Source organism: Typha angustifolia, chromosome 15 (assembly GCF_048772165.1).
Source record: "Typha angustifolia cultivar Huaian chromosome 15, ASM4877216v1, whole genome shotgun sequence".
Classification (NCBI taxonomy): Eukaryota; Viridiplantae; Streptophyta; class Magnoliopsida; order Poales; family Typhaceae; genus Typha; species Typha angustifolia.
The window spans coordinates 15,627,203-15,653,201 of NC_133253.1; the positions used below are offsets into that span (position 1 = coordinate 15,627,203).

Genomic DNA, 25,999 nt, shown 5'->3' on the forward strand with positions numbered 1-25,999 from the left:
TTGCTGCTCTGATTGCTGAGAGGAGATACGAACGCGCCATTTGTTTCAAAGCGAAGGCCACCTTATCGGGTTCGGATCCTCCCAAATGCATCCATCTGATCAAATCAATGAAAATGTAATAATTTATTATTTTTATTTTAGCTTTTCTTTTCTACTATTATAATTCTGTCAAACTCTTTTTATGGTTTTTTTGCACCAAAAGGACAATTGGTTTTCGTTTGTGAGTCACGAGTATTTTCGGTTTTCATTATAGACCTTCATTTAGAGCTCATTAAAATACTGATGAAATAATTAGGATATTAAATAAGTTATTTGCAACATAGATTAATTCTGATAGTAATTCATAGTTTTTTTAAATAGATAATGTAATTTATTTGCAATATAGATTAAGCTCTCTTTTAAAATATTAATTGAAGAGTTCTTATTTATTTAAACTATCTCTAATTAGATTTTTAATGTATTAATCAGAGAGTGATTAGAGAAACTTGTATATAAAAAAAAAGATTAAGAAATAAAAAATATATATATCAACAACAAATGAAGAAAACGAAGATGAAGAAAAGGAATCACCAACAAGCACAAGCATACGAGGAAGAGAAGAAGGTATGAATCATTAATCTCTTACACTCTAGCATTGTTCCATTAATATTTAATAATCACTAAATAAAGAAGGATAAATTTAGAAGAAATAAAGGAAAAAAAAAACCTCATCTGCGATGGAACCACGTGGCTCATAAAAATAAAAACCAAGTGACTTTTTGATGCAAAAAACTCCTTTTTTTTCTATTATGTGTCTAATTTATCTCAAAACTTAAATACGAGATTAGATAAGCTATAACATATTTATATCCTCCCAAATGCATCTATCTAATCAAAATGAAAATTGCCTTATGAATTTTTAGAAACTTGACAACTAAACCCATATAGTTTGCTTAACATAAGCTAATTTGATACAAATATTATATACCAAACACATGAATAGTAAGTTATCATCATATAAAGTGAATTACTCCCATGAAACTAGAGAAAAATCTTTTGTCATTATTTCCTCTCAAGCTAACCTAAAAAAGGGATTGTCTTCATGTTATACATCCCATATATCTTACCTTGTATGCTTTCCCATGCCTCTTAACAGAAGAACAGTATCACTATATGTGCTATCTTACCATTGTAGATTAAGAGCTGTTCTTAAGACCTACATTGAAATAAACTCAGGGAGGAGATTTATAGGCTCCTATCGCTCTTCAACATCTTTCAAAGTTAAGAGAGGAGTTAAGGAAATATCACTGTTTTAATGGGTTATGAAGAGATGCAATATACATTTGTCTAATTAATTGCAAAATAAAGAGGTAAGTTTAATTAAAATTTTGACTAAACTTAAATACAAAACTAGATATGTTTGGAAATCGCTAATTTAGTTAACGACTTGCCAAATATAAATTGTGAATCAACGAGAAGTCGCCGACTAAATTTGTCACGACCCAAAATCACAATTGTAACTAGCTGTGTACTTTATGTACTTGAAATTACGAAACCTAAATTAACTATCTAAGTCCACAATGATAAAAAAATTAATGTGAAAATCTAACTTCTATAAATTTAGTTTGATAATAATGGAAATAACCAACATCACCACTAATGTGTCTCTAATCAAACTAAATTGACAGGTAGTTTTAAAAAATAAAGACCAAAAGAACTAAAAAGGTAAAAAACAAGTGTAGGTTCTAAGTAGAGGTGGGTTCCCGGAGTATCCGCTCAGTCTCCACGTTAATTAGTACCTGAAATGTTAAAAATGGATCCCAATAGCTAACAATTATAGCTCACTAAGTGGAATCCAATCAAAAGCCAAATAGGTATGAAATTCATAACTTTTAAATAAATATAAGCCCAGTGATAAAAATGACAATTTCACTAAGCATGTTATAACAGTAATAGCAACAATATAGGTAATAATAATATAAATTATAACTCATAACACACTTCGTACTAATATACTGAATTTATCTCAATATTAATATTGCCATATATCTCAATTGTGTCAATGCACTGTGAATCCACATCAACTAGAAGTTACCTCGACATAATGCTTGGGTCTTTTTCTCATAGCTAATCCGGTTAGAGTCACGAGGAGGTGTTATAGTGTGATAAACGCACCATCTTATATTTTCCCTTAATCTTCCTTTAAGGGTAGGGGGTGAAAATGGGTCAAATTAATTTGAATCGGATTTGGATAAAAAAATTTATCCGATTTAGGTGCGAATTTGGATAGAATTTTTAAAAAAATCGTGGATATGTGTTTGGATACGAGTCGAATATAATTTTTACATTTGGATACGAATATCGAATATCCATTTACCCGCATACTTTTTTGAATGATTTATAGTTTTTAATTTGTTTATTTAAATAATGAATATTGATATTGTTACTAATGATATGTTATATATTATTTATAGAGATTAATTTCTCTAATTTTATTATATATATATATATATATATATATTTGACATAAAAAAATTATTTTTTATGTTAATTATGTCTAAATAAAATATCATAATTCGTTTTAAATTTGATCAACATCTGTTTAAGATCTGATTCTTTATCCGAAAATTATCCGTATTCGTTTAAGTAGGATATGGTTTTAAATATTGCTATCCATCTAATATCCGTATCTGAATCCGTATCCAGACTTAAAATATAGATCCGGATATGGGTTAAGCACTATCCAGTCCATATTCGATCTATTTTTAGCCCTACTTAAGGGTCACTAAGAGGGTCACTATATGATAAACTCACCCTATTTCTTTCACTGACCTTTGAGAGAGATTGGAGTTATTGTAGGAAGTCTATCGATCTAATCTAGAACTGTCATTAACCTCGCTAGAGTCACCTAAGAAAGTCACTATAATAATCTTAAATATGTTTTCCGCTGGACTTTTAAGTAGACTTGAGTCATCGTAGAAAGTCGCAAGCGATTTATGCCATGAATGTGCTCTAAGTCATATTATATATTATGTATGTTTTTCCATTAATATTCTTGATTATTAGAATTGCTAATTTGTAGGAAGTATAGCAAAGCACCGACTCATATCTTTTGCACATAGAAATATGATAATTAAATTGCACATAAAAGTATGATTTTTTATTTGTATATATAGAGAAATACGTGATTTGATAAAAAAACACAAAGTATAAGACAAATAAATATGTAAGTAAAATCACTCACCTAAGTCTAAGTAAAATAATTGAAATCTTTAATCTTTAGTTCACATGCTAAACAAGCCCAAAATGATTGGGCAAGGTTGTAGTTAGCCCGTAATCTGCCCAAAAATCCACTAAAATGGATTGGGCTAAGGCCCAATCTATTAAAACTAATCAAGTTGAGCCCAATATATTAAAATTAATCGAATTGGGTTCGTTGGATTTGAAATCTAGACTCGAACCCAAAATTTAGGTCGGTTGACTCAGGCTAAGCCCGAGCCCAACTTCATCTCCTTTATCGAGGAGATCGATGAGAGAGAGAGAGAGAGAGAGAACCATCAATGATCATCGCCAACGGAGGTCCCCTTCGCTACCGTGATGATCTTGCAGCCTCATGGGGTGGAGGAAGGTTGTTGGGGGTAATCATTGCTAATGAACTTTCTCTCTCCACAGTCGACGTCGATCTAAGCCACGAATGCTCTAAAGAGAGTATCCACAGCATGAGGCTGAGGACGCGAAGTTCTATGAAGCAGCAATAGTGACCTGAAGTTACTGATCAGCACGATTCGCTGATGAAGCCACGAGTACCAAATTTAGGTATTTTTAAACTACTTCATTAAGTTTAAATTAAATTTGTGGGTGGAAGAGGGTGAAGGGTGTGGACTCTAAGGTTCTTTTTTTTTTGGGTTCTTTCAAAATCAATGACTTACATAGAAATTTCAAATCCTCTAAAAACATTGTATTAACTAATTTGTAAACATATATCTTTTTTGCGGTCGACAACTACTTATAAGCAAATTTATAAAAAAGTTATTTAGAAAATTATAAACAAACTTTTAAACAAAATCTAAGAAAGAAATTTTTATATAAATCATTGATCCAGTTAGAAACTACTTAAATTTTTTGTAAAAAATTTAAATTTTTTATATAAATTATTGATCTTAAAAGTGGCTTACTGTATAAACGATATCTAAACACAGTCTCATATATTAACTTTTGAAATAAGACCTCTAAACAAAATATAGAGGAAGATTTAAAATAGTCTAAAATTCAATTTAATTACTCAACTACTCTAACTTAAAAACATATTATTTTGTTCTCCAATTATTGAGGGTAATTTTATGGTCAAACTATAAGCGTGTATGATTAATTAAGCGATATTCATATAACCGTGCCTTGCTACTCGTGTTCTCCAACTATAGTGGGTAATTTTACGGTCAAACTATATGCGTATGATTAATTAAGCTCTATATTCATATAACCGTGCCTTGCTACTCGTAAGCATTCATTCTCCTCTTCCTTCCTCTCCTTCCTCTCGTATGTCCTCCTACAGGACCTACACTCCTCTTCAAGAACCAAGAGCAAAAATCTGGTGGGCAATACCATCATCGGCTAATGGGTCGATCTCCCTTTAAAGATTCAACCTCTTGATTCGATCCCTCACCACCTCCAGATGATCTCCAAAGGCCGCGTCTTTACCTCCTCCTTCGTTCTGCTCCTCGCTTTCTCTCTCCTCCGCCCTCCGATCTCCGAAGACGACGAAATCCCAACCCTAGCCCCAGTCCGGAACTACGTGGTGCGGTTCTTGGAGTACCGGCTCGCTGAGGACCACCGCGCGTACCTCGAGGAGAGGATCAAATCCTCCCCCGAGGTCTGGCGGTGGATCGAGCGGAGGAACCCGGCGTCCTCGTTTCCGACCGATTTCGGGCTCATTGGGATCCGAGATTCGCATCGGGCGGCGGTGATCGGGGAGCTCGAGAAGTTGGGAAGGGTGAAGGACGTGTACGCCGATTCGAGCTATTCAAGGAGCTTGTTTGTGTATGAGGGTGGGGAAGATGGGATCCTTTTTGATTCCAAGAAACGGCCGGGTAAGTTGTTCACTTCCATGTCGTTTGAGGGAGAAGAAGAGGAGGAACTGAAGACAGGTTATAGTCCAATAAGCAATGCTTCAATTAGCTGGAGGAGAAAGATTATGATGCAGGTATGTGTTCTTGTTCAAGCTTTGCCTCAAATTTTGCTGTCATTTCTTGGTGAATTTGATCCTGATACTTGAAATTTGCATGAAAGATTAAATCTTTGTGAGGGCCCTTGCCTTTTTGCAAATGATGCCCAAAACACTGAAATTACGCATCTGTAAAGTTAGTTGAGAACTATTGGGCAATTGATGTGGTTTTAAGTAATCAACTGTCATTGGAGTTTCTTAAAAGCAACTGCACGAAGATATATACAAGCTTGCCAGATAACTGATCTAATAGTGTAGAAGATGTATACATAATTTTGCCGGATAACTGATATAATTACTATCTTCATTTTTCCAGTGGACTAATTTAAACATAGAGACGTAGAATGAGGGATGAGCTGAGGGCAGCAAATGCAAAGTTGTAATGCTGTGTGTTATAAAGGCTGATGGTTTTTTTAATGGTGATCAGTTTAATTAATAAAGGACAAGATGGGGGAAACAAGGCACAAAAGTAGAAGAATTGTGCAATCCATGATAGATTGTGTAGCATCATTAAATGAGTATATGATTTTATGAGTTGAGGGCCTCAATTCAAGAGATGAAGGGTAGTGTAGCGCTAAAGTTATGCAGGCAAGAATGTAAATAAATGACTTACTTTTGGAACTTATTTTATGATTGCGATCATTCTTCTTTGTGTGTTTTTGACTTTTTTCTTTTTTTCATTTACATTGTATAACTGATTTTGGGATGTAAATTCTGGATGAAGCAATATAATATGACTGATCAAAGGGGAGCTATTGTCAGCAACATGTGGATTTGATGCCAAACTTTATTGCAGACATGTTCATCCATTATAAATATTTTATCTCTTCCATGTGTTTTGAGTAGTCCTGCTCCTTTCCCTAGGCTGGGAATTGGCTGTGGAGATGCGAAATTAGGCAAGACAAATTTTCGGTGAAATGATTTTATTTTAGTGCTAGATGTCTTGGAAGAAATAGATAGCCAAAACGAGATTGGAATTAATAGTAAGAAAATTATGTTGACACTTAGTATAATGGGGAATTTTACCTGAGGCAGAGCTTAAAGTTAAAGGCTCTATATAATTGTTGGAATTGAAGGTCTGTTTGCTGCTCATAGGTGCTCAGCTGGTGCCAAGGCTAGGTCCATTGATGTAGAACCAATACTCTAAATTAAACTATGGATGGAGAATGTATATGATGTTTATCCAATTAACTTCATTAGTAATGTTCCTGATATTTGAAGATGTATCAAGATCAGAATGTGGAACCTGCCATAGATAAAATTAACTGAACAGATTGTTTTCTTCTATTTTCTCATATCATCTTAACAGACAAACAGTTTAAATGAAACACATTTTTTATTTTACTCTAGTCTTTTATTAGATCTAAACTAATTTATGTTTTCACATAAGCGAAGTAATATTTATTTCAAATGCCTTCTTTATTTTCTGGAAAATAGGAGATTGAATAGAAGAAACTTAGAAAGAAAAAGCAAAAAATAATGAGATTTTGATGGTGAATCATTTTCATTCTTTTCTCTTGGTTTTGGACTTCCTATGATGTGGCTATACTTGCTTTTAGTGAAATTATGGCTATTTATGCTCTTGACTTTCACAACTAAGGTATCTTTCATTTACTAGACAATGGGAAAAAAGAAGTTTATGGGACAATTGCAAACTGTTAGAATCTCAGATAGAGTACCAATATTTGCATGGAGTTCTAGTATAAAACATGACAACTGAAATTTCCAAATTATGCTTTTACAAAAGAGAAGTGTTAACTCGCCAACTACCTTAACAACTTAAATTATTAGAGAAACTTTTATATTTTATATTCTGACATTTCTCTCACTTTTGGGCTTTAAATATTTTGATAGGTTCAAGAAGTGGACTTCATAGCTTATTTTGAGTAACGGATAGGTCTGGCGGTATTCGAATTTAGGACCTCTGCTTTGATATTATATTAACTCACTAATTCTCTAAAACTTAGGTTGTTGGAGAAATGTGTTTTTATTTATATTCTGACAAGAAAATTAACTTACCTTACCAAGACAAGGAAGATTGAACAATAAAACCAGTGAAATTGGTAGCATAGAAAGTTAGAAACAATTAATCAACTTGTAATGTGCACTTTGCTGAACAGCAAATATTACTATTGTTTGGTTGCTTTTGTTCAACTCATCTAGGTGGAACACAGCAGTCACATATTATTGTTTTATATACTACATGAATAAAGTGCATCTTGGTTATAGCTGTAAGTTTTTTTGTCAGAAACTTAGAATTGTTACTTTGCTGGCTCTAGAATTGTGACACCCACTATATTATTGCAGAGATCCCAAGTTACATCTCTTTTTGGTGCTGAAAGACTTTGGGCAAAAGGGTTTACAGGTACAAAAGTCAAAATGGCAATTTTTGACACTGGTATTCGAGCAGATCATCCCCATTTTCGTAATATCAAGGTACACACTATTATATTAGATGTGTTGGGCTTTTGATCTTATCATCTTTTCCTTGATTCATTTCTAGCTGGACTAACATTGCATGTGCAATCAGTGGACAAAGATTCCTTCTGACTATCAACCATTTGTTTTGGTATATCAAGAAATCATGAGGATTATTTATCTAGAATAATGTTTGAAAAGATGAGCTTGGCATGAATTTTCTTTTAGAAATTTTTTCAAAGAATGTGTTGTGTGAGAAAGACAGTAATTCTCAACATGACTTGTTAGGAGCGCACAAATTGGACAAATGAGGACACATTAAACGATAATCTTGGTCATGGGACATTTGTAGCTGGAGTTATTGCGGGTGAAGATGCAGAATGCCTGGGTTTTGCTCCAGAAACTGAGATATATGCTTTTCGAGTATTTACAGATGCTCAGGTAAAGCTGAATTGAGCTGTTGTCTTGTCAAGTTTTATACTAGTAATGTTCCTTTGCATTTTAGTTTTTGACATGTCCCATATTGTTCTATCTGTTTCTTCTATTTTGCTTATTTTAGAACATGTTGTTAGAACAAGTTCCTTTTCATGAAGTTCAAAAACCAATTACGGGCTAATTATCATCGCGATGTTGCTGCAAGCTATGCTTTAGCAAGTGCTCCTGGTTTTCTTTACAGGGGATGTTCTTACCATGTGTTCTGTCTCCATATCATTTTTGACATGAAGAACCACATTCTTATGTTTGTATTTTTGACCTCTGGGCATGCACTTCTTATATCACTTCTTGGATTTATAAAATATCTGGTAACAAATGAGCCAGTAAAGTACCACTGTTATAGCCATTATGGTGGGTAGGGGTGTAATCGAGCCAAACTCTGTCCAAGCTTTATTTGAAGTTTGAATTGGTTAGATTCAATTCGAGCTTATTCCGAGCCTCTCTCGAGTCGCTTGATAAGTAGATTCCAGCCTATTTCAAATCAAGCATAAATGCATAATTTAAACTCGAATCAAGCTTAAAATTAAATCAAACATATAACCCAATTGAATTGAATTTATTATATACAGTGTATTAGAAAGTGGCTGCGAGTGGTGGGCCATCACCCCAACGTCTAGTGCCAAGGCGGGCGCCAAGACGGGGTAACATTTTAATATTTAAAAAATAAAAAATAATTATATATGATATATAATTTATGCTAATATAGTATATTATGTGTAAATATAAAAATATTAATAGTGTAATTTACAACCATAACAATATATGTATAGATGGGGCCAGCATTGTTCTGGCTGGCTATCAGCATGATGTCTAGCGGCATGGTACCGTGTCAGGCACATAATTTCCTTTACAGTCTGGTATGCCATGTATGTCAAACTTCAATGAATCCTCTATTCTGCACCTGCAAAATTGCATATTTTCTTTCTTCGTCTTTAAGTTCTTATGAAGTTTGTCTCCTTGTAATCATTCTTTGTCAAAATCACCATTTACACCTTTTTTTTTTCTTTTGTTTGCAAGATTTTGAGAATTTCTTGTTCATCCTCAGTGCAGATATCTTACACATCATGGTTCCTTGATGCATTTAATTATGCTATTGCGACCGATATGGATGTGCTGAATTTGAGTATTGGTGGGCCTGATTACCTAGATCTCCCATTTGTGGAAAAGGTACATGACACTCTGCTTGATAATTGCCATTTAATAGTATGTTTGTTTCTTATGCATTGCTGAATTCTCTTCCAGTTCATGATTATATGAACATCACTCATTCACTGCCATTTAAATTCTAGGCAGTTTTATTGTAGTTATCAATTATCAAGTTTACAAATCTTCAATTTTCTAAAAAGCACGTAGGTTTAACTTTAATCATGTGTGATGGATGGTAGGCGGCGTGGTGGGTGAAATGAGCCCAAGGGGGGTCTTAAATAAAAATGTTACAAATATATTTTTCCTGGGCTATCTAACCAATATATAATTAAGTAAAAAGGACAGATTTGATAAGTGATAAACATGATATATATAATCAACAAATAAACATTTGGAAACATTTGCAAATAGCATTTGTGTCACGACCTTAAATTGAAATCATAATTGGCTATGTATTTTAATACGCTTGAGATACATGAAACCTTACTAATACTTTTTAAATACATAATGATATTAAAATTTTAATTTTATATAATTTAACTCTATATGAAAATAACCAATGTCATCACTAATGTGTCTTTAAGCAAATTGAATTAACAAATATTTTAAAACATAAAAACCAAAAAAATGGAAAGGTAAATGGGTAGGTCCTAAGTGGAGGTTGGGTTCCGGTGTATTCCGCTCAGTTGCCACATTGACCATTACCTAAAATATTAAAAGGGAAAAAAAATCTATGAGCAAACGACTAAACTCACTGAGTGGAATCCACTCGAAAGCCAATTAAATTCTAAATTTATAACTTAAATAAAATTTAAATCCAACGATATAGAATGAATATTCCATTAAGCATGTTTTTAAAGTAACAATAATAATGACAATAATAATAATAGAAAGTCATATCTCATAACATACTCAGTTTCAACATATTAAAATATTTCTCAATAATAAAAATAATGCTAGGTCTTATTTGGGTCTATACCCTGTGGATGCAGATCAACTAGAAGTCACTTTGAGATGATGCTCGAGTTTTTTTCTCATAGCTGATCCAATTAGGGTTGTTAGGAGGTGTCACTAACCATCGAGAGATTAGAATTACCTCAGAAAGTTTTTTGATTTAACCTAGGACTGTTTTTTAATCCCACCAGAGTCATCTAAGAAAGTTACCACAGTGATCTAAAATAAGACTTTCCCTTAGACTTCCAGTTAGATTTGAGTTATGACGAAAAATTGTAAATAATATATATCGGGATTGTTCTCTAAGTCATACCAAATAGTAGTTATATTTTTTCCCACTAAAATTTCGCAATCTGCATGAAGTATCGCGATGTATTGAATCATATATTTTGCACACATAATTACAATGATTAAATTGCACTTAGGAAATATAATAATTAAACTTATAGACAGAAAAATATGTGGTCTGATAAAAAATATAAAATACAGTACGAATAAATATGTGAGTGAGCCCACTCACTTGAGTCTAGATAAAATAACTGAAATATTTAATCCCTATTCCACATGCTAAAAATCACCACTTTTAATAATAAATAATAATAAAATTTTAAATTAAATAATATCATGATTTATAAAATTTAAAGCTAAATAAATTGTTCAAATGTGCCAAGGCCCAATCAAATATTTAAAAAGGATTGGGCTGCGAGCTAACTTGCAGCCCATGACCCAATACTAAGGATCGGGTCAGGTCCGAAACCCATACCCGAACTCGATAGGAGAAAAGGTTGGCTGAGTTAAACTCGAGGGAGAAAAAGAAAAATAGAGGTAGAGAGAAGGAAGGAAAATTGCCAATAGTCCACCTACCTCGCCAAAGCCCTCCTTGCGACCATGCCGACTACGCGAGGTGGAGGAGAAGCCACCAGTGATGACCCAAGCCTTAACCCTTGGCCGAGGGCGATTCGAGCCACAAAAGCTCTCCTAGAAGGCAACCATGGAACGAGGCCAACGACGTGGGGCTCCTAAGCACGAGCGGCAGCGAACCAAAGCGGTCGACTTGATTTGCCGACGAAATTGCGAGCACCAAATTTAGGTATTTTTAATCTATCCTATCAAATTAAATTTGAGAGGTGGGAGAGGGCTTACCGATGAGTCGCGTGGTGGTCTCCAATTGCTTAAGCAGTGCTCCAGTAGTTCGTTTTCACGGTGATAACTCCGACGGTAAAGAAAGAAGAAGAAGATGATGAAAAGAGGAAATAAGGAGGTTGGGTGGGTGGATAATAGAGGATTTAGAGTTTTTATAGGTAAGGTTTTAAATTCTAATCCGAATTTGATTCGGAGTGGCCAGAAATCCCGCAGCCACCCTTTGACTGCGTGACGGAGAACGAGAAGAAGGGAGGGAGGTTGCATGTACATGTGCTCTCTTCTCTCTCAATTTCTTTTTTCAGTTCTTACAATTTGGTAATGCTTTTACAATTTTGAAATTAAAACTGTGAATGTACTAGTTTTTATCTTCTATATCTCGGTCAAAAGTGAAAGGAAAAAGAATAAAAAAGAAGTGTCAGCTATAGGAAACTTTTATGGTCATCTACAGTCCTGAGTGTAACAATTTTCCGAACTTGTTACCACTACTAGGATAAGCTTATATTCCAATCACAAGTTTCAACGAATTTATTATCAAATTTAGATAAAAATCTTTCTAGTGCAAATTGATTTTTTTTTTACTAAAGATTCAAGAGAGTACAAACTGAAAAAATGAGTAAAATAATCATGGTTCGTCAGATCGGCCGATCTCGATCCTAATCTAGGACTGATCTGAACCCCTCTCTCTCTTTCTTTCTTGCACTCTTTTTTCTTTTTTTCTCTCTTTACCATATAATAATTGTTTTTTCTTACGGAGAGATCTAGCTCTGGTGAACTTTGATGAACTCTACTATATAATTTTTTAATTAATTTCTTTATTTCTCTCTAGGTTTTTTTTTTCATTTCTTCCACTCAATCCCTCTTCTCTTTTCTTTCTTTCTTTCTTTCTTTCTTTCTTCTTCTTTTTTACTGCACCATGGTTTTTCTTTTTTTTTTGTTTGATTTTCTTTCACTCACTCTCTTTCTAATCTATTTTTCTTTTCAATTTTTATTGCATCATAATTTTTTTTATTTATTTTTATCTTTGGTAAATTCTTTTTTAAATTTTTACAAATTTTTCTGCATTTTTGAATAATATTTATAATTTTACATAATAAAAAATTCAATCCGATTTGATCTAATCCAAGCGATCGATACGGTCGATTCGGCTGATACATATCGTTTTTCTGGAAGGCCGATCCCGATCTTGACCTTTTGGACCTTGAAAATAATTTAATTTGGCTGTGCTTAAAGTGGTAAGATGAGTCGCCATTTAGTCCACCATGATGAGCCTCTACTTGCTCAGGCAGTCTCCAAGTCCCCAAATGCCCTTTTAATCTTGCAAGTATAGCGTCGTGCTTAGAGTGCGAATCTGCCATGACGGCCATTGCAACTTTGTTTTAGAATACTGCAAGTCTTACTATTTTTATCTGTTAATTGCTGTGAAGTTCCTTGTCGTTAAGAAGACACTATTTGTTGGCCTTGATTAATTAATAATTATGCACTTTCTTGGTAGGATTGAAACATCTGTTACAAACTTGCTTCAACTTGAAAGTGGCCACTTGTAGGAGAGGGGAAAGACTCTTCTTATGTGGTACACTGACACTATGGATGCACTCATAGCCTATTTGGTAGGGATCATGAAAGTTTGTTGACTAGCACTTGAAGTCCTAGTCAGAAAAATTTTAGGCAAAAATTTAATGTATAATTGAATTAGAGGAGACTCTTTGATTTATTTGTGTGTTCTATCTACATTTATATAATTGGAAAACAATGGTTTCAGTTGTACGCTTAAAACAAGCTGTCATTATATGTCCTTTTCTCCTTACAGTTCCAATTACAGAGAAGTGTATCTCACTTCGCTTCACTTCACTTCTCTTTTTTCCTTTTTTTTCCTCTTATTTCCCTACATTGGGCGAGATATTACAGTGTGTTTCAATCAATTAAACTAATTAAATTTTGCTTGTCTAGATTAGGAAGAAGAAGAACAAATTTATACGGGGAGGGGAAAAAACATTTTTGCTAATATAATTAGAACCAGATGCTTAACACGTGTATCTGGGAACAGTAATGTGATTATTACCATCATGATCATTCAACGCTTCTAAGTTACCACCCATCCATATAAATTGGCTTAGACACAATCCAAACTTGAGAAGTCTTTACAAGAGAATTGACAAAGTCGTATAACCAGTTATAAGAGCGATGCTCTCTGGAAATTGGTTTAAATTCCTGTCAAAGCAAAATCAGGCATATATGTGATAAACTTATTGATGTAGTTTTCTCAAGGTTGGTCAGTTTATTAATCTATCATGCAGATTATATGACTAAATGAAAGATTAAGCTCTGGATATTGTTGTGGTAGGCTGGTAGATATTTGGGATATCTCAAGAGATAAATTTCTGTCTCTGAACTATAGAAATTGGTATCATTTCCAGCCAAAGTGAAGTCGGGCAATATTGATTAATTTGTGGTGAATAGCTTATGAATATAGTCCGTTCTGAAGTGGTTAGTATGTGAATCTATGATGCATATGAGATGACTATAGGAAAGGTACAACTTTGTGATGGGTGGTGGATATCTGGGATATCTTGAGAGATATATGTGTAAAATAATTTGGTAGGAGATGATTGGCAGTTGAATAGTTATCTATTATTTGAATATTAATGGAGCTGAAATGGTTGTGTGCCATCTAGGGGTTATATGGCTAAAGAATCAAGAACTTCCTTGATCTCAATTAGTTAGTCATTGAATGTGGCTAGTTTATCCAAAAAATTAAAATATTGCAGATAAGACTACTTCTAGGAAAATGCAAGTCTTTGGACATAGCATATTGGGAGTTTTGAAGGCAGAGAGCTCTTTCATAGTCACTAAAGAAGGTTTGGTTGTTATATAGTTACTGGATGCAGGGGAGCTGATCTATGTGCATTTACAGTGTAAAATGTTGCATTGATTAATAATTATGCCAAGTGTTGTAGATTATGGTTGTGCAATAACTTCTTCATTTAATATGTTGGAAATTCTTTCAGCAAAAAGAAAAATAAGTATGGAAGTGCTCATATTCTTATCATCACTTTTATCTGTGAATGTAAGGATCTCAAGCTTTATTCTTTTATGCCTGATCATTTGCTAGGTGGCTTAATTTCCTTTACTTAATTGCTTGAAACTGCACAAAACTAAATCTTTGCTGCCTCTGGTTATCTATCATTGTCTAATATTCCTGTTTTATGTAGATTAAATTTTTATCCTAATCGTAATTATCTACATTGTTTGGGGTTGCAGTCATATCTAGTGCTTCAAACTTTACCTTTTGTTTTGTTAAACCATTAGCGCATGTAACTAACTTGATGTATTTAATCATCATATCATTTCTAGACTTCTAGTGCATAAAAATGTTTATCTTTTAGACTGTAATTGTATAAGTTTAGATAATCAGGAATTGTTTGACATACCTTTCCTTTAGTAACAACAGAAGATGGTACATATAAGTATTGTTCCTAACTTCATACTACCTTTTCCTTCATACAACTTCCCTCATGCGAAGTTGTTTAATTGCATCGACAGTTTCCATATTTGATCCATAAGTGAGATTATTGTTAATAAAGCTCAGATTGTACAAAATGTGTTTTTGATTCAATATTAAGACAAATAACTTTTTAAAATTGATACTAAAGGTTTTATGAAACTGAATTGCTTATCCAGGTCTGGGAGCTCACAGCCAATAATATTATTATGGTATCAGCTATTGGAAATGATGGGCCTCTTTATGGCACTTTAAATAATCCTGCTGATCAGAGTGATGTTATTGGTGTTGGTGGTATTGATTACAATGATCATATTGCTTCATTCTCCTCGCGTGGCATGAGTACTTGGGAGATTCCTCATGGGTTAGTTATTTATTCATCTAACATGTGGACTTGCTTTAAATTTCTTTTGGACTGAACCTTTAGCATTTCTAAGAAAAGGTTGTTGCTAAAGGCTTTTGCTTATATAATAAACTTCAAGAAACATATTTCTCTTTAGTTATTATTCAAGAGGATCTATGATTAATGATAAGAGTAACCTAATTAACTTACTCCTTTGCTATAGAATAGTGTTGACAATGCCCTTGTTACCTGTGATTTAGTATGTCATGACCTGAAGCATACAACCTAAACTATTGAAAACCACTGGTTTTGCTTTGAGCTGGAGTTGCAGTGTTATATTCTGATGACGCCATCAAATTTCATGTTATTCACATCAAAAGAAAATTTACATTCTAGTTACAATTTTCACCTTCTTTCTAGGTTTTCTTGTAATCTTTTGTCCTCTCTCCGTTATTGAGTCATTCATTTTTTGAAAAATTGTATCCCATGGAGATGCTTCAAAATTATAGTTCAAATGATGAGATTCTCCAGAACAGTTTGCACTTTGCATGCAATTTTATTTGTTTATAAAAAAGTCAGCATCAAAGTTAGTTTTGAGGCTCGGTAAATGACTAATTGAGGTTCGCATTAAAGTCAATTTCATGGATCCAAAAATAGGCCAATCTTGATCTGGCTGGTATTGGTCGTATCTACCGATCTGGGTTGGGATCAACCTAATTTGATGTCCTTGTATAAGACCTAACAAGTAACAACTTGTTCCATTTCCTTGTATTTCTTCTCATTTTTCTTTTCTTCTCCTTATCTTCTTATGCTTATGCTTCTACTTCTCTTCTTTTTTCTCATCTTTTTTTCTCTTTCTCTGCCTTGGGAACCTAATACTAGTGAGTGGGTGCATGTCACATCGCACTTCTGTGTCGTGCTCTCTCTTTATATATGTAGATACATATATACATACATACATATACACATATATATAGTTAATTTGTGATTTTTTGTTGTTATGGAGGTAAATTATTATTAACAATTTTATATATGCTATATTAGTTTCTTGATTTTTTTATTTTGAGTAAGTGAATACTTTTTTTAGGCTTCATATGTTAGTGATTGTTATTTTCTTATTTTACTATCAATATTTCTAAATTTTTAGAATTTATTTTGTATTTTAAATAATATTTAGAATTTATGTAATTAAAAAATAGTTCGATTTGATTTGAGCGGCCGATACGGGTGAAATGGATTATTTTTTTTAGGCTGATCCGGATTTTCAGAACCTTGGTCAATTTGTGTGGTATGTCATTCAAGTGGCTCAGACGAGTTGAGTTTGAGCATTTGGATTGACGCTTTAGAGCTTGTTGTCACCCCTTTGAAATTTTGGCTCAAATTCAGGTGTCGAGGTATCCAAGGACCTAAACTATATTGTGATTAAATTATAGCCTAGAGGGACACCAATATAGCTTTGAGGGACACTCCATCATCTATTGTTAGATTGCTTTTGCGGTGATATGGGAAGAGCGACTTGCTTAAGCTTTCTTTGACCTTAGGGAAAGCTAATTACCCACTTATAGCTCTCTTTGACCGAGGAAGTGACCTTGTTGCTAGGTTCAATGAGACCTTGCCTTGATCACGGGTTGCAAGAAAAAGAGGATCTCATTGCATCTTTGGTGTTTTTTGGGCAACAGACCAGCAAGGCAAACACCTTGTCTTGAACCATCCATCACTCATTTTACACTTGTGTTCCTTTTGTCTCTATATAAAGGGCTAACCCCTCTGTATGTAATACATCCAATTTTAGTGTAATTGAGTTTTTACAATAGGAGATAATATCTTTACAATTCCTGCAAACTTGCAAATCCCTGCAACTTTTTTTTTTTTTTTTGTCTCTAAACACTGCTGCACTCTAATTGGGAGAAGATTGGCTCTACCTTGCGAAGTAGGTAAAGCGCTGCACGGACTCGTGAGCCTAGCAATTAGGGGGTGGCAATCGGGTTGTATTAAGCGGGTTTGTGTCAGGTCAGATTTGGATTCGGTCAACTTCATCCTAACAGGAATATGATTCGATTATTAAACATGTTGCATTTGGTGGACATGCCACTTTTGAGTCCTTAGTGCTCACCACCTGTTCGAACTTTGCTCTCATAAAAAATCATCTCGCCTTCTCCACTGCCATAGTCTCTTGGAATCACCTTGGCTCCTACGGAGATCGGCTCCATCGCTTTGAGAACACTCCAATTCACGGTCGAGCACTCATGTTGCACGGAGAAGCCACACTTGATCTCATTGCAATACGCGCGCCAGAGTAGTCCTTCGAGGAGTCTTTGAGGAGATGATTTCTTATCATACGCGAGAGCGATAGAGACTAACCCGAAGGCCATTTTAGCTTAGTAAGGTGCTAGACGGCATTGCGAGCTTGAGGGGGAGAACCGAGCCCCATGCCAGGGTCGACTTGGAAGGCGAAGTGCACGTGGTCATGCCAGTGGCGGAAGAGGGTGCCAGTCACGCACAAGCCAAGTTTGGATGCCGGCTATTTCGGTTGGTAGCCTCTCTTCTAGGCACGGCCTACCCAGGCCTAGTGGTTGCGGCGGGTAGCGAATTGGAGGAGGTTGGCATGGATGTCCTCCTGAGGGATGGGGTCAATGACGAATATTTGAGGAGGGAGAGTGAGAGAAATGTGTTAGCTGATGCTTGAGGGAGAGTGGGAGAAAGTGAATGAGGGTTTAAGGTTAGGTTAGAAATTTAGTATAAATATGGTGAGTTGGTGGTTAGCGGGTTGACCAGACCCAACTCGACCCGCATATTTAAACGGGTCCAATAGGGTTGGTGATATAAACCTGAACATGATTCGATTATTAAATGGGTTAGATACGTTGATCCGTTTATGGTCCGAACCCGATTAGACTAAACTCAAACTTGATTAAGAGGTGGGTTATCGAGTAAGGTTATTGGGTCGGGTTAATTTTTGCCACCCCTACTAGCAATGGTTAAGTATGTGACATCGTGCTGGCATTGAACAAACGCATATGCATATACTAGACCTAGCCTTGTGAGCACATTATTAGACTTGACTTGGTCTTCTATTTATGTGCAGATGATATCTGTGAATCTGTTTTTCTTTTCCCTTATTTTGGTTAGATATAACAACTGTTCAACATAGTGACCCTCTTGTGCTAAAGTGAATGCTGAGATGTTGACGTGTGCAGTAATCGTGCTGTTCCATTTATTTTTGAGATCTTTCTCCATGAATATTGTTGAATGGATTTCACCATGTACATCTTGACAGATATGGTCGCGTGAAACCTGATGTGGTTGCATATGGTCGTGATATAATTGGTTCAAAGATCAGCACAGGTTGTAAGAGCCTCTCAGGCACTAGCGTTGCAAGTCCAGTTGTCGCAGGCGTTGTGTGTTTGCTTGTCAGTGTCATACCAGAAAATAAGCGGAAAGCTCTCCTAAATCCTGCAAGCATGAAACAAGCTCTGGTTGAGGGCGCCACCAAACTTTCTGGTCCCAATATATATGAGCAAGGTGCAGGCAAACTCAATCTGTAAGTTTGACTTCCACTGTGATCCCTGAGATAGTTGCGCTAAAGTTAAACATACATGACTGATGAAGTGCCTTCTCATTTTTCTTCTCCAGGTGGGAGTCATATGAAATCCTGAAAAGCTATCAACCTCGTGCCAGCATCTTCCCTAGTGTTCTTGATTATACAGATTGCCCCTATAGCTGGCCTTTTTGTCGCCAACCTTTGTATGCTGGAGCAATGCCAGTTATCTTCAATGCCACAATCCTCAACGGTATGGGTGTCATTGGTTATGTGAAGACTCCACCTATATGGCAGCCTTTAGATGAGGTGGGCAATCTTCTCAGTGTTCATTTCACCTACTCAGATGTCATCTGGCCCTGGACTGGGTACCTTGCACTTCACATGCAGATTAGGGATGAAGGTGCTCAATTCTCAGGCACAATCGAGGGCAATGTGACTGTCAGAGTGTACAGTCCTGCACCTGCTGGAGAGAGAGGGCCAAGAAGCAGTACGTGTGTGCTTTACTTGAAACTAAAGGTGGTTCCAACCCCCCCAAGGTCAAGAAGAATTTTGTGGGATCAGTATCACAATATTAAGTATCCACCTGGGTATATTCCAAGAGATTCTCTTGATGTCCGTAATGACATTCTTGATTGGCATGGTGATCACTTGCACACGAATTTCCATATAATGTACAACATGCTAAGGGATGCAGGGTACTATGTTGAGACACTTGGGTCTCCACTTACATGCTTTGAAGCTAGCCGTTATGGAACTCTGCTTATGGTGGATCTTGAGGATGATTATTTTGAAGAGGAGATTCAAAAGATTAGGGATGATGTTGTAAATGGAGGGTTGGGTCTTGCTGTCTTTGCTGAGTGGTACAATGTTGATTCAATGGTAAAGATGAAATTTTTCGATGACAATACCCGAAGCTGGTGGACTCCAGTTACTGGAGGTGCAAACGTCCCTGCTCTTAATGAGCTTTTGGCCCCTCTTGGTATTGCTTTTGGGGACAAAATTTTGAGTGGCGATTTCTCTATTAATGGTGAGCACAGCCACTATGCCTCTGGAACTGATATAGTTAAATTCCCAGGTGGAGGTTATGTGCATAGCTTCCAATTCCAGGATAACTCAGAAAGTGCTACACAAAACATACTGCAGAATACTGGGATGACCAAGGTTAGCAGCCAAGGTTCTTTTACCTGAATTTCTGGTGATGTTTTTTCTTCTCTAGTATAAGTAAAAACATGAATGATTCTCTTATTTGCATTGTACTTTGGGTCTTTGCCTAGTTTTACTTGCTAAGAACACAAAATTAACTCAACTGGCTGCAATTCTAAAGTTGATTTCAGTACCTGAACCTTAAAGATTGTCAACCTTAAGAAAAATGCCTGATTACCTCTCTCCTACAAGCGGTATTTTATGACTTCATTCCCATTTATTTATTTATTTTTAATTGCAGCTCTCCTCGATTCTTGGTCTGGTGGAGGTGGGACGGGGTCGCATTGCAGTTTATGGGGATTCAAATTGCCTTGACAGTAGTCACATGGTAACCAACTGCTACTGGCTCCTGAGGAAGATTTTGGACTTCACTAACAGTAATACTAAAGATCCTGTCCTATTCTCAGAAGCAGCTAAAATAAAAAACCCAATCTATGAGGAAGATGGCCGGTTACCATCTAGGAGAACTGATGTGAACTTCTCGACATATTCTGCTGTAGTGGCCAAGGATTTAATTTGTCACCATGATTCTAGGTTTGAGGTATGGGGGACAAAAGGCTATGGTATTCAACTTGTAGGAAGAAATAGGAAATTGCCAGGATATCCTAGCATGGAGCTGGTTAGCAATTTCAGCACCACAAGGGAAGTATCTGATCTGAGATTGGATGAAGCTACAGCACAGAAGGCTGGTGGAAATTCTTTTGCAGTCACTGGTAGTAAATTTGGCAATACCCTGAATTTCTTGGATTTGCTCAACCATGATGAGGTATGCGGATGATTATTTGCTTCTGGTTTCCTTTCCATCTTTTCCTTTTTTATTTATTTATAATTTGTGATCAGACATAAACAACTTCTAAATTGTATGGCCATTTAAAAGTGAAGTAGCATAAAACACCTAGATAGATAGTAAATTTTCTGGAGATTAATTATAAACAGGCTTGGCTTATGACTTGGTTCTCCACTAATTTTACCTTCTACAGTCATTTGTACCTTCTATAAACAATTAACCTGAGCCTGCTATAAAGGATAGTAAATATGTGGACAATCTTGAAAATATTTTTATACCTGCTACAGTCTTTATTTTGTCTATCTACAAGGGAACTGCCGGTGCATAATATTCTGTTGCTTGGTCTCTTATTTATGCTCAGTTGCTCTACGTATCCATATGCCAGACCTCTAAGAAAAATTTGTTGTTTGGTAGGAAAAGATCTTTTGTGTTAACTTAGTCCAACAATGATTATCAAACTGTGCTTCTTTCATAAAAGACCTTATATCTAGTGCTTGGTGGGCCCATGGTTGCTGAGGTTTCATGGCTGGTGGATGTCATGAACACAAATCAAGACTCGAGGAAAATTTCAAATTTTATATTTCTAGATAGCTATCTACATAAAACTAAATCGCAGCTATGCTATAGTAACCACAAAATTCAAGCAAAATACAAGATTTAGGGAACAAGAAGTCAAAAGTTAAAAGAACAGTGTTAAAAAGAGTCAGTTTGAATAGCATCATCAAGAGAAAGTAATATCTCCTATTCTATGGTTCTTACAACTTTAACCTACGCACAACTTAATTAAATTAAACTTCATTATATAGTATTCTCTCCTCCTACTTGATCATAATAACTAGACGATTGAAGCCATCCATCACAACATTCACATCCACTTCCTCTTGATCTCTCTTTAAATGAAACTCAACTTTTATAATGTTTTTAGCCTTTCTTTCCTGCAGTCCTCTCTAAGTCTTTGCTACAGTCATGATCAAAGATCCCCTAAGGCACGGAGAGTGTCGACCTTGGTTTGGCATGGTACACATCATTGGCATGTGTCGTGCTGAACGAGTGTGCCTTTATCCCATTGAATAGTCTTGACTTGTCGAGAAAATAATCTTTAAACCTTTCTAGAGCCTTAATGTAGGTTTTAATGTTTAATATAAAGTCCTTAAATAATAGATATTAGTGTAGCATATGTATATAAGACTTTAAGCTCATCATTTTCCTTTACTTTTCTCTGATCTTCTAAGTTCAGTTAATTTTTGGGAAACAAAAAATTTTCCTTTGATATCTAAAATTTGAAGTATAAAATATACAAAATCAAGCACAACAATGCGAAGAGGTATCAAAAAGGGATGAAAGATAACAATAGATTAGGATGTCAAAAGGAAGATATGTTTAATTCCTAGTAGCATATGTAACCACTGGCAGCCATGTGAGAGTCCCCCACCCATTGGTGCCGATAATTTCTTGGTATGATACGTACTGCTCTGTGCTGATCATGCTGATTGGCAGGACAATCTATGGTTGTGATACTTCAGCAGCATGTAATTGGCAACCAAATTAGTCAAAGAATTCTCTAGCCTTAGTTGCTGCATGGTTAACTAGGAATTCCCTCTTTTTTCTTCCCCTTCCTTTTTCCCCTTCCTCTGGTTTATTCTCTTTCTCAAATTCTCTGGTCATTGCATCAATAAATCTTCAAAAAAGAGAAAAAAGAAATACTGAAACTATATAGCTATGTGGGTGACCGTTATATTAGGCCTTAATTTGATCATAGGATATAGGTTATCTAAATGGACTAAAAATCTTTGCATATGCTGCAATAGGCCACAATCTGCCATGCTTCCACCATACTCCTGTCCACCATTTCCTACCATGACAATAATACCGTGGCCGTGGGAAGGCAAACCCATTATGGTGGCCACTGCATTTCAGAAAAGTGGCGGAGATATGGTGGATTTTTTTAAAAAAAATCTTCTTTTCTCTCTTTTTCTCTCATCAATCATCAAAGGAGCCAGAGTAATTGCCTTGTTAAATTTAAAATATTCTTCTCTTAGCCTCTTAGGAAGTAGGAACTAGGAACACAATTACAGATAGGTCCTACATTCTAGGCTTCTAGCACACCAGATCCATCTAATATGCTAAATCTACTAATATTTATCACCTCAGCATCATGTGTGATGGTAAGTTATATTGGCCTTTGGTGTATCACCTAATTGTTTCACACATATGCAATCCACTTTTTTCGTCAATGTTTCATATAAAGACATCATATTAATTCATAAAGGTAGTTCTATTATCTACAATGTTTTGAAAGGCGGTCGTGGATAACGCACGATCACTCCACCATCTAGTGCCAAGGTGGAAGGGTATAAGAAAAATAAAAAAACTTATATATGATATATTTATAATTTTTAATAGTGATATATATCAATGATTTACATATCAAAGCATGCTTGTCGTGATATAAACTAATATAGCAAATTTATCAATGATTTACCTATTGTTGTTAGTAATTAGAGAAGGAACATATTGTTACTGTAGTAGTGAAGAAAGCCAACAGTGAAAGGGAGAAAGAGAAGGAGAAAGGGAAAAGGAAAAGGAAAACTGGGAGTAACCTATTATTATGGTGGCGGCCTTTCACTATCGGCGGCCAAACTGGGAGGTGGCCACTGAGAGTGAAAAGGGAAGAAGAGAAGAGTTTGAGGGGTACCTCGCTCGTTGCCACCGACTTCTCGCTGCTGCTCGGAGATGATTGAGAAAGGAAGAGTTTTTACTTTTTAGGGCTCATATCGAGAGAGTGAGGGAGAACAATGATTGCTTTTTTTCAAATGGTTAATGGGTTAGGCGGTTAGCGAATAGTGAAGGAGTCAATTTGCAAATCAGTAATGAATGCTTTTTTTTGTGTGAATATATTTGAAAAGGAGTCAATTTGCAATTATATCAAAAGGAGGAGGTGTTTTCACTTTGCAAGAAATACCTAATATATTTTTGTGTGGCTATCACATTATGAAAAATGTCACCCTTTTATCCCTTAGTTATGTATGGGGCATGTTTGTTGCTGGAAAATGAGGGAAGTGAAGTGAGTATTTTTATGATCTACACCAACTTTGTATTGTTTAGTTGTAGAAAGTAAATTGGGAAGTGATTTTTGTGGCTTTTCCTACATCACCAGAGTTCCTTATTTTCGGTCCTATCTAGTTTCTCTCCAGAGGGGAAAATGCACTTCCTGACTCTAGTTAACAATCACTTATAAAAAATGTGACTATTAAGTTCCTAAAACACTTCAAATCTCAATCTATAATATTTAATTTTTAGTTTGTTTTTTCCTTCATGAATATCCTTCTAAATTCTCTTATTTATATGTACACTCCTCTAAAATAATTTTTATGTTTATCTCCTTTAAAACTCTTGGTTTTTGCATTGATACCTTTTAAACTTTCTTTGGATACCCCTCAAACCTAAATAACTATTAAAATTTCATCAATTTGACATTAAAAATACAAAAATACCCCTAATTCTTGTGTTTACATGTTCTTTTAGTTAATGATATTTATGTCTTTTTATATTTTAAGTACTTCAATTTTAACTTATAGTTGTAAAAAAAAAAAACTTAAAAGGGTATCCATGCAAAAATTATAGTTTTTAAATGATACACACAAATATATGATAAGTAATTTTGGAGGTGTATAGATGTAAACAAATTCTTTTAGTTTTTAAAAATTTTAAAAAAATTCACAGTTCCAATCTTAGACTCTCTTTCTGACCAAATATCAGGAAGTGATTAACTTTTATTAGAAAGTAAAGTTTCCTAAGAACTTTCCCTTCCAAGATCACGTCATTTTCCTTCACTTCCCAACAACAAAACTCGCTTGTAAGCAATTAAGCATCCATCAAAAGTGCATTGTCACGTAGATCACCCACCTCTTGAGTTCTACATGGATAATGCTAATACATATTCATTTTACATCTTAGTTTCTACTGTTTGCAGGTTGACATACCAATGTTAGTGGCAGGTCAATGGATCATACCTCTTTTTGTTGCTGCTACTTGTAAGTACTGGATTCCTTAATCAAGTTGCAGTGAAAAGTTATTGAAACTTACCAAGTTCCTTCCTCATACATTGCCTTGTCCAACTGTCAGGTCTTGCATTATTCCTTAGCTGGCGAGCACGACAGAAACGACGACGGCGAAGGAAAGGATCAGTATCAGCCCGCTTGACGAATTTAGTGTAATAGAAGCTTACACTATATACAGAGAAAGATTATAGGGAAAGATTTTTTTCTGGCTGTGTTGCTGCCACTACAACATATAGAGAAACTTTCACCATTTGCCCTGCTACTTCTCATTACGAGGCCAATGTGTTTCAGCAGGAAACGATTTGTAGTCCTCCTGGCTGCATTTGAGAGTTTAGGCTATAAGCAGGTCTCATGGCTAGGGCTACTAATGCTTCTGACCCTAGGAGAGCTAAGTAAGAAGCTCTTGTTGTAACATCATTCTCAAGCCATCCTGTGCCGCTGGCTGTTCGTCTCCATTTATTGGAAATTTTTTTGCGGGCTATTGGGAATTCTGTGACTAACGAATGACAACAACATCCTAATTGCCTTTGGCATGGACAATGATTTGAAGTGTTTTCTTCTGAGTAGATGTGTATCAAGATACAAATTTATTAAGGACCAAGAGATTGAACTCTCTTTTTGTGTACAGGAGCCACTCTCCTTTTCATGTTAAAAGAATCTTCTCATCCTGATCAAATTACTGTAACAGATCCTACAAAAGAGCAGGGATTTTTCATATACCAGCTTGGTTATTGGCTCTTGCAAAACTTTCTTTTCTTCATATATGCAAATGAATATTCCTTTTTCAGAAATTTCAGGGGCAATCCTATATCTTAATTGCTGTTTTTAAATAAGGAGTAAATGTTTAGGAGCATTTGGGTTCATGTGTTTTAAGATGCAGCATTTGTAATGTAAAATGAGAAACCAGTGTGCCTTATTTTTCTTCCCAGTTAAAGGGCTGAGAGAATACATTCTAATATCTACTTAATTAAAGGGAATGCCAAGATGCAGCATGTAAGAGTCTATTTTAGCTCTTTAGAAAAAAATATTTCATGAGACTCATAAACTAAAAACTAATTTTTGTATGCACTTTATATTTCATAGATGCATTTCTTCTTCTTCTTCTTCTTCTTTTGTATTTTCAAATTTACGAAGATAAATGACCCCTCAATGATTTTCTACTAAAGTACTCTTCTTTCACTGTAATAAGCTTGTACTGACCAAAGAAGG

At 35.3% G+C, this 25,999-nt stretch overlaps 1 protein-coding gene across 1 annotated transcript; it reads left to right on the plus strand.

Annotated features, from left to right (window-relative positions):
* Nucleotides 1–4,478: 4,478 nt before the first annotated feature.
* LOC140777559 (subtilisin-like protease SBT6.1) lies at nt 4,479–25,512 on the plus strand. Its single transcript, XM_073121751.1, has 10 exons — nt 4,479–5,179; nt 7,508–7,636; nt 7,907–8,059; nt 9,164–9,280; nt 15,035–15,219; nt 18,476–18,739; nt 18,832–19,900; nt 20,184–20,708; nt 24,703–24,763; nt 24,855–25,512. Exons 1-10 carry the CDS (start codon nt 4,652–4,654, stop codon nt 24,944–24,946), a joined length of 3,123 nt encoding a protein of 1,040 aa, XP_072977852.1. The 5' UTR covers nt 4,479–4,651; the 3' UTR covers nt 24,947–25,512.
* Nucleotides 25,513–25,999: the final 487 nt, after the last annotated feature.

Excerpts from the sequence above, each read along its gene's own strand:
- LOC140777559 (XM_073121751.1), top strand. The coding sequence starts at position 4,652 with ATGATCTCCAAAGGCCGCGTCTTTACCTCCTCCTTCGTTCTGCTCCTC. Across the intron at positions 5,180-7,507 it reads GGAGAAAGATTATGATGCAG|AGATCCCAAGTTACATCTCT; the intron begins GTATGTGTTCTT and ends ATATTATTGCAG. Across the intron at positions 18,740-18,831 it reads GGTGCAGGCAAACTCAATCT|GTGGGAGTCATATGAAATCC; the intron begins GTAAGTTTGACT and ends TTTCTTCTCCAG.